We start from the raw sequence: 9,620 nt of genomic DNA on the forward strand, positions 1-9,620 counted from the left end.
GGGCTGATAAAAAGGACCTTATTCTTTAATATTCTTAGAATACTTACTTGAGCTAAGGCTGCATAAGCACACAAATAGCAGATTTAGAGGTTTGGAAGTCCACTTCAGCTGGAAGGACATCTGCCCTGTGCAACCACGTCACGGTCATGAGAAGGCCTGAGAGGATTTCTTTGACTCCTCCCCCAAAAGGATAAAATTAATTTTTACTTCATCACTGAAGTTAGGCTAGGAAACATCTTTCAGAACGGCCAGGGGAGGGAAGGAGAGTGATAAAAGGTGACCTTGGATTAGGAAAATTTGTTCTTCAGAGGCCCTTGAGTACAAGTGCCGTAGCCTTTGACTTTGCCTCTCTAAAGAAGGCTGGTTACGGTGTGGGAAGCTCACAGTATGTCATTGGAATACCCATGAGCTGAATACAAACTCAGCATTCTTGGAAAATAAAGCTACATTTGTAACTGTGCTTAAAATATGTATTTTTAACCCATGGTAACCAGAGTGTAGAGTTCCATCAGACAGAGTCTATATACATTTTTATGTTTTAGCCCAATTAAGATGTTGGCTTATTAAAAGTAAGCATCCATGGGTAAGAATGGATGCTTAACCAAATACATAAAATCTGATTTAATGTCTTAGGATAGATGGGATTTATTTACACAGGCTCATCTTCAAGCATGTGTAAGGAAATAATAGATCCCCCAGTCCCCTGACAAAGGAAAGGAGACATTTGAAGCTTTCATTTTGTGAAACTGATTTCTAGGCAGGAGTGCTAGCAGAAGGAAATGGAACAGTCTCTTCTATTGTCAGTGCCACGTTTTCAGTATGGCTGTGACAACCTAAAACCTATTTTTGGGCAGAGTGGTTGGGAGAATCTTACCTTCCTCCTTCAATCCAGAAACCTCTGTTGGTAACTTCAACTCCTAAGAATACTGGGGAAACTGGCGAGTTAGGACTTACACTCTTTGCAGAGCAGGGGTAGAGGGAACAGCTAAAAATAAGGAGCTTATAGCCTGTGTTTCCTGCCATTCCTCGAGAATGATGATGGCTTTTTAAGGGGTTACAGACCTATCAGAGTCTGATTAAAGCAGTAGGGGCCTCTCTTCAAAAAAATGTACCAGTGAAGGAAGGCTCTGGAGGAATCTGTCAGGGCTTTGTGAAAATGCTCCAGAAGATAAGAACTGTTGTGGCCTCTGTCACGAAGGTTGGGGAAAACAGCACCTCTTTAGATCTGCTCCTGAACTTAAAAGCACCTGTGGGATTCTGCAGGCCCTGGATCCACCCAGAACTCTGTCTCTGTCTAACAAAGGGACTTTGAGGCACATTAATCATAGGCACAGCTACTTGAAGGAGGTGGGGGGTGTAGAGGAGGCAGGTTGTACCTTTATAGCAAGCCGTCTCCTAAAGGTCAAAAGGCTGTGGGGTAGTGACAATGGTAGTGGGAATCAGGCAGACCTGAACTGCAATCCTGGTATCCATCCATCATTTTCAAGCCTTGTTTAAAGACAAAAAAAGAAGACAAAGAAGAAGAAAATATATGTACATGTGAATTGTGAAATATATGGAAATGGAAGGAGTATGCACTTAGAAACTAGATAGGCCTGTCTCTGTTCTTTACTAGCTGTGCTGGCAGTTTCTTGATTTGAAAAGTGGGGATAACCAAGCCATTGTGTGGGATTATGACAAGTAGTGACACTGGGTGTGAAGTGCCTGGTCCACAGTATGTGCTTAGTGTAAGGTGGCTGTTGGTTAATATCCTCCTGGAGATTAGATGCATGTTCACCTATTGTTGTAACCTCTGTGTCCCAAAGCTCTTTTGGAAATTTCAGTTTCCTAATCCATTTGGCAGACTTAGGGCTTCCCCGTGACCACTGTATGCTGATGAGTGGAGTAGTACCCCAGCCCTGAATCTGGGTCTCAGGGTCAGGATTATCTTTCTCTCTGCTTCTTCCCTTTTGCTGTGTTTTGAAAATGGCTAAGAAAAATGATTTAAATCATTTAATCAGGCAGGAATAAGTAACTGCTTGTCTAAACTCATCCTTCAAAGTAACAGACCTGAATTTAAGGTTCAAGGCTATTCTAGTGTCTAGGGCTTAAAGTAATTAGCTCCATCTTAAGCACATCTAAAGCTATAACATTTGAATTGTATTGATGGTTTTGTTGTTATATGTGATATTTAAAACTGAAGCAAATGCCAGCTTTCAATGCCTACTCCATGATTTGTTTTTATACAAAAACCAAAGTATAAGCTTTTTATTTTTAATATTTTCTGTCATCTCCCTGTAAGCTCCCTCTTGCCCTGCTTCACTTTGCTTCACTTTGCCTCCACTCACTATGCTTCCCCATGTACACAGCCTCTAGCAATGATACGTTTTGTGCTTAGTACAGCAAAGTTTGAGGAACGTATATAAATTGTTCCTCCCTTGAAACGGAGCATAACTATATAGGCAAAAGAGGAATCCAGGATTCAGAAGGTAAAGATATTTATAAATTGGCACTTGCTTGCTTGCCTTGCAGCAGTACATTCCAGAGTTTTCTCCACAAGGAGGAGGCCAGGGGAAGCTAATAATAGGTTATCTCTATACAGGCAGTGTTAGCTCTAAGGGTTTTTTTTTCTTTAGTCGATAGCGTTTTCTATGTTGTTTTTTTTAAACAAGCATTGAAGCTATTCCAATTATACTATTAGATCCTGCTATGGAGCACCGTGTGTGCGATGGAGGTTGTGACGTAGAGCACCTTACTGCCGAGGGTTCACACTGACGTTCTCCCTCCCCCTTCTAGGACACTCGGTGGTGTTCCCGCACAGGCACCTCCGCCTCTTGAAGCAACCTCATCATCACAAATCATCTGCCCAGATGGGGTCACCTCAGCAAACTTTTACCCTGAAACTTGGGTGTATATGCATCCATCTCAGGACTTCATCCAAGTGCCTGTTTCTGCAGAGGACAAAAGTTACCGAATCATTTATAATCTTTTTCATAAGACTGTGCCTGAGTTTAAATATAGAATTTTGCAAATACTGAGAGTCCAAAACCAGTTTCTTTGGGAGAAATATAAAAGGTGAGTCAGCAGTATGAAAAGTTCCAGAGCTTTTCTTGATGTAGCTAATGACAAATGCAGAACATAATAGTAGAGACTTGCATAGAACTTAATGTTGTATTTGTTCATATATTAACTCACATATAATTCTCATAAGAGACCCACAAGAAAGATTATTACGATCTGCATTTTACAGAAAGGAAACTGAGTCACAGGAAAGTTTGGTGACTTGCCACAGGTCATACAGCTAATATGATACAGGTGCTGGAATTTGAACCCAGGCAGTCTAGCACCAGAGGCCTTGTTCTTAATCACTTTACTATGCTGCCCCTCAAGTCAGCAACAAATTAATGTAATTCAGAGGGGATACATGTAGATTTGAGGAACCTCAGAATTAAGAGACTCTCAGGTTGGTGGAATTAGGTAAGGAAGTCACCCTGAGAAGATGTGAGAACTAGATTTGAAATGGAAGAGAGAGCAAGTGAACAAATGGTTGATGGAGAAAAAAGGGAAAGGGCTTTTCTTGTCTGCAGTGGAAAAGGTAAGTTTAAACTTTTAGTATGATCTTTGATGACATTTTGCCCTTGGTAGCTACTTTAACATTTCCTCCCCATTGAAACCATAAGAAGAAGTTTATGACTACATCATGCCTATTAAACTGATCTATACCTTCATTTTTCTGAATTCCCTGTCCACTCTTTGCCTTAGGAAAAAGGAGTATATGAACAGGAAAATGTTTGGCCGTGACAGAATAATAAATGAGAGACATTTATTTCATGGAACATCCCAGGATGTGGTAGATGGAATCTGCAAGCACAACTTTGACCCTCGAGTCTGTGGAAAGCATGCTACAATGTTTGGACAAGGCAGTTATTTTGCAAAGAAGGCAAGCTACTCGCATAACTTTTCTAAGAAGTCCTCCAAAGGAGTCCATTTCATGTTTCTGGCTAAAGTGCTAACTGGCAGATACACGATGGGCAGCCATGGCATGAGAAGGCCCCCTCCCGTGAATCCCGGAAGTGTCACCAGTGACCTGTATGACTCTTGTGTGGATAATTTCTTTGAGCCTCAGATTTTTGTCATCTTCAATGATGACCAGAGTTACCCTTATTTTGTTATCCAGTATGAAGAAGTCAGTAACACTGTTTCCATTTGAAAAATCTTGGTACTGATAAATTATTTGTATAAACTCAATCCAGCATTTGTAGCAGGTTTTGGATGGGTGGGCCAGAGTGGGGAACAGCATTGACATTAATAGGGCACTTTTAAGACCCATTTTTTTTAAGTTGCCAGAAAGTGGAATTTTTTTTTAAAGAAAAACACAAGTTTTAAAATGACCACTTATTCTTTAATTATTTACTAATTGTTGTTAGTGTACTCAGTGTGGAAAAGACTACAGATTGCATACTCTTTTCATTCACACCTGTACATATAGGCAGCAGTGTTATTAGAAGCATTTTTTATAAAGAAACTGAACAGCCTAACTAATTACATGTGGCTTAAGCCTGGTAGAAGTTGGGCCAAATGAAATGGAGGCTGTGAACAAAGTGAGGATTCTATTTATTTACAAAGATTAAAACTGACTGGAATTAGTACTACCATATTTAATCCCTGTGCAAAGCATCACTGCTGTGGTGTAGGATAAGTTCATGACATTCTGGTGGGTGGAAAGAAATTTCTATTTCTATCAGTAGGACTGAAATATGTCACCCAACCAGAGAACATCAATGACTTTAACTGTTCTGCAGAGTTTACCCGAGAACTCAGAGTTCTGTTTAGAGGAAGTAAGAAAAAAAAAAAAAGGAACCATATGAAAAGTTTGTCACCAGCAAAATTTTTCATTAACTAGTTACATGAAATGTGATTCTCGTGTTAAACTTCAGCGTTGGAAAACTCAGTCTCTTTCATTATCATCCCACCCCAGTTTGAAGGAGCTGGGCATCTAATTTGGTTAAAGCCAGTCTCGAGAATTATAAGTATTACCTTATTTTAGGGTTCCAGACCTAGGCCCTGACCATAGGTTTTAGAGAAAGGAAGTACATCTGTAACTGAATTGGTCAGGTTTTTTACTGTGCTTTGCACAAAGTAGACCCTCAAAAGAAGTCTTTGTTGACATGGAAATATTGTTAAAGGTGCAGCTCCCACCTTTCCGCCTGCTTTGCCAGATGCAGCTGGGTTCCCTGGCCAACTCTGTATTTTACACTACTTCACAGAAACACAGACTTGGAAATTGTGCCACTGGCCCAGCAGGAGCAGTGTTAGGTGAACATGCCACTGCCTCAGCTCAGAGAGGTAGCAGCTTGGTGTACTTCGCCTTAAGTAAAGCAAATGGACCTGGATTTATAAAAGCAGTAGTGGTTGTTCACAAAAGAATTCACCACGGAATTCTTTCAGGTACCAAGCTCCCCTAGTATGTTTGTGGTTATTTCATCTACACACAACCCTTCAGGAACTTCTGTGTTGTTGAAAGCAAGATCTATCTATCCTGATGTCTCAGTGACTCGGCCTGTTTAAGCACTTACCAGGGCTTCCACACAATAATTTATTTTGCCCTAGTAGACCTTGTTGTTTGCTGCCATTGGCATGAAGCAGCCAACTGAGGCTGGTACAGTTGTCCTTTCATTCAATTGTAACTTGTAAACCAGTGATTCCAATCTTTTTCAAGTTAAGACACCTTACCGTTGCTTATTTGATTTTATGAAACTTGTTCCGTTTTTTCTCCCTAAAGGAAAAAAAAAGCTTTATGACATATTTATTTTTTTAATAAAACTGAGCAAAAATAAAAGTTCTGGTAATTCTTTAAAACTTTTTCTTGTGGTTTTGGTTCCATTTAAGACAACTGCGTTCAACACGTCGTGGGTGACCTGTAAATGCTGGTCGGTTGCTTGAATGAGTGTGTGATTGAATGAATGAACAGACCTAACCAGACACTGCTGCCTAAACACTTGTGCTCTGAGAATCAGCAAAAAATACATTATCTGGCAGTCAACTATAAGTCACAAGAGAATAGTGAATATTTTATTTTGCAGGTAAGTGCTTGAGGGAAAGGGACAAGTTTTATTTCAGCAAACTGCTGTAGTAAAAAATATGACCAGGTTATCCCCTGCAACAAGTGCTGAAGGAAATAAAGTGTAAAAATCTCATCTGCTCTCAAGCACCTCTGCTTTCAGTTAACCTAAAGTGACCCAGTTGGTAAATGTGAGCCTCTCTGACAGTACTTTCTCTCCAGTGTAATGATTTTTAAATTCATGTATAGTATTGTATGTTCCAACTAAGCAAGAACTATGGAATCAGACTAAATTTTGTAATGGTTCCATGGATTTTAAAACATACTGAAAAGCATTCAGTAAATCTATCTCCCTACTGGCACAGCTGTAATTTACACCATTTCAGAAAGCTGGAACTCACTCTTTTTTTTTTTTTTTTTTTTTTTTTTGCGGTAGGCGGGCCTCTCACTGTTGTGGCCTCTCCCCCTGCAGAGCACAGGCTCCGGATGCGCAGGCTCAGCAGCCATGGCTCACGGGCCCAGCCGCTCTGCGGCATGTGGGATCTTCCCAGACCGGGGCACGAACCCGTGTCCCCTGCATCGGCAGGCGGACTCTCAACCACTGCGCCACCAGGGAAGCCCTGGAACTCACTCTTAAACTATGGTTAAGATTTTCAGAGGGAGTCTGCAAACTAAGATAGTCCAGTGTCATACAATTCTGTAGACAGGAAGGTTTATGTGTGCAAAGTTAATAAATATTGGGCCTTTGTATTTATAAATTCTAAAACCCAACTCCACCTTTTGCTATAAACCTCTTTTAGTAAATAGCTTAAGATATAAAAATAATTATTAGGGCCTGAAATACTGATCTTTGAGGAGGAATTTTTGTTATACTAGGTCTGAAAATGACTTTAAGAAAAAAGAATATATTCAATACCCAAAGAGTCCTATATGGTCAGTTTAAATCAGGGGTTTTTCCCCCTCCTTTATTTAAGGAAGGTAAGATGGTTTCATGTGGTTAGTTTACTCATCTTTGTAGGTTTTTTGTTTGTTTGTTTTTAAGACTACAAATGATAAGAATGTTCCAACTTTGAGACCCTATAATGCAAATTTTTGTAAAGTGCTGTACAAATCAATAGTGTTTATTTACAAATTAAGAGCCCTAAGCAGTATGGAGGCTCCTCAAAAAACTAAAATAGAATTACCATATGACCCAGCAGTCCCACTCCTGGGCATATGTCCAGACAAAACTCTAATTCAAAAAGATACATGCACCCCTATGTTCATAGCAGCATTATTCACAATAGCCAATACATGGAAACGACCTAAATGTCCATCAACAGATGAATGGGTAAAGAAGATGTGGTAAATACATACAGTGGGATATTAGCCATAAAAAAGAACGAAATAATGTCATTTGCAGCCACATGGATGCAACTAGGGATTATCACACCAAATGAAGTAAGAGAAAGACAAACACCATATGATATCATTTACATGTGGAATCTAAACTGACACAAATGAACCTATCTACAAAACAAACAGAGACATAGAAAACAGACTTGTGGTTGCCAAGGGGGAGGGGGGCAGGGAGAGGGATGGATTGGGAGTTTGGGGTTAGTAGATGCAAACTATTACATTTAGAATCCATAAACAAGGTCCTACCGTGTAGCACAGGGAACTATACCAGATCTCCTGGGATAAACCATAATGGAAAAGGATATAAAAAAAGAATGTATACATGTGTGTAACTGAGTCACTTTGCTATACAGCAGAAATTAGCACGACATTGTAAATCAAGTATACGTCAAAAAAAAAGAAAAAGCCAGAAGCATTTTCCTTAAAAATGAGAGTGTTGGGTTTTAAAAACAGACCCATCTAGTTTATTGACTTAGGTACTCATTGCAGACAAGTTAGAGAAATAAAACAGTACTTTTCCTTAGCTTGCTTGCCTTACTCATAAGCTATCATCATCATAGGTAGAAAAAGATGTTATCGAAGAGTTTCATCAGCATTATTAGTTGGTCTTATTGCTTTACTCACTCTTCAGCATATTTTTTGGGACACTAACGCTTGAATGGAACTCTCAGATGGCAGCTCTTTTAAGGCTTTAATCTTACATGAATGGAAGATTTGTGTGTTAGAAGTGTTTCATGAACACTGCTAAATCCTCCAAACCAAAGCAAAGATGCCCACCCACTTTGATGATGTCAGAATTTTATGGGCTTAATTGTTCTTAAGTACCTAATTAATAAGATGAAAAATGACCAAAAGCTTCTATGAATTCAGTGATCTTTTAAAGCAAATTCATATTAACATCACAACAGTATCTACGCTTGATATGTAGGATATATTTAGTCTACAGGCAACGTTTAGTGCTCACATGGATTAATGGGCTCCTTACAATAACTCCCATATGCTGCTAAAGTTTACAGCCAACAGGCTGGAAACCACTGGGCTAGACTATTTCTATATTCAAGTTTTATGTCTATCTCAATTATATCCAGTCCTAAAACACCCTTAATCAAATCAGCTAAGAAGCTCAACCCAGTGTTCAAGAGCCTCTAACCCTTCTAAAATAACAAGTTTTAGGTGCCAAATTGTCATTTGTGGGGCCTTATGTCCACATACATCAGCTGCACTTCCGAGTGTTTCACAGCACATTAAGGACTGCATCTAACAGATCTGAGTGGCAAGAGAACACTAAACAGGTGCTATTCAATTGTATGATAATGCAAGACTCTTCAATGCTAATATGAAATTCTTGTGCAACCATCAGTTTATAAATTTTTTTGAGGAACAGTGATGGATTTGGGCCATTAACGCACACTTTTCTGACAAAGGTCCTCCTTGAAGATTTGCATTTCATAGTATCTTGATTAAGGATTTAAATCACAATTTGTAAGCTGAGTTCAATGAACTGTTCCACTTAGGAGTAGCAGCCATAAATCTAATGAGAATTACCCTCAATGATCTAAGCCAACTGAACCCAGTAACTACAAGCTTTAGTTCCAACCACTCATAAATGTAGCTGAATTTCTTCTAAATGTAAATTTCCACCCATATGACTACATTTTCTAAAAATACAAGTTTGTGGTCTCATTTATAATTAACTTGTAGGCATACATAAGTCAGTGCTGGATAGGAGTAGGAATGCAGATTTTGTGAATCATTGTTACTCAATTTTGCAGTGAATTACTGTCATCAGAGAGCAGTGGCTTAGTCACAAGCCTGTCTGAGAAAGTTACACAATCTTAGTGTGTGGCTTGTGGACTGAGATAAAGAATGTAAAGCAGCACAGTGCCTGGCTCATGGTATACAATCAGATTTTAGCCAGTGATAGTAATAATAGAAGTAGTAGTAGGGTAGGCTGAATAACGTCCCCCAAATATCCAAGTCCTAATCCCAGGAACCTGTGAATATGTTATATGGCAAACAAGGCTTTGCAGACATGATTAAGGGTCTTGAGATGGGGAGATGATTCTGGATTATCCTAGGATGCCCAATGTAATCACAAGAGTTCTTGTAAGAGTGAGGCAGAAGGTCAGAAAGAGATTGGAAGATGTTATGGTGCTGACTGTGAAGATGGAGGATGAGGCCA

At 39.4% G+C, this 9,620-nt stretch overlaps 1 protein-coding gene across 1 annotated transcript; it reads left to right on the forward strand.

Moving 5' to 3' along the window:
* Positions 1-2,725: 2,725 nt before the first annotated feature.
* LOC308610859 (protein mono-ADP-ribosyltransferase TIPARP-like) lies at positions 2,726-5,827 on the forward strand (the record flags this gene model as incomplete). Its single annotated transcript, XM_081259854.1, has 2 exons — positions 2,726-3,054; positions 3,742-5,827. Coding segments are annotated over 2 exons (777 nt in total), but the record flags the coding sequence as incomplete, so codon positions are not given.
* Between the last annotated feature and the right edge of the window lie 3,793 nt (positions 5,828-9,620).

Source organism: Mesoplodon bidens (assembly GCF_964165515.1).
Source record: "Mesoplodon bidens genome assembly, contig: HAP1_SCAFFOLD_1111, whole genome shotgun sequence".
NCBI lineage: Eukaryota > Metazoa > Chordata > Mammalia > Artiodactyla > Ziphiidae > Mesoplodon > Mesoplodon bidens.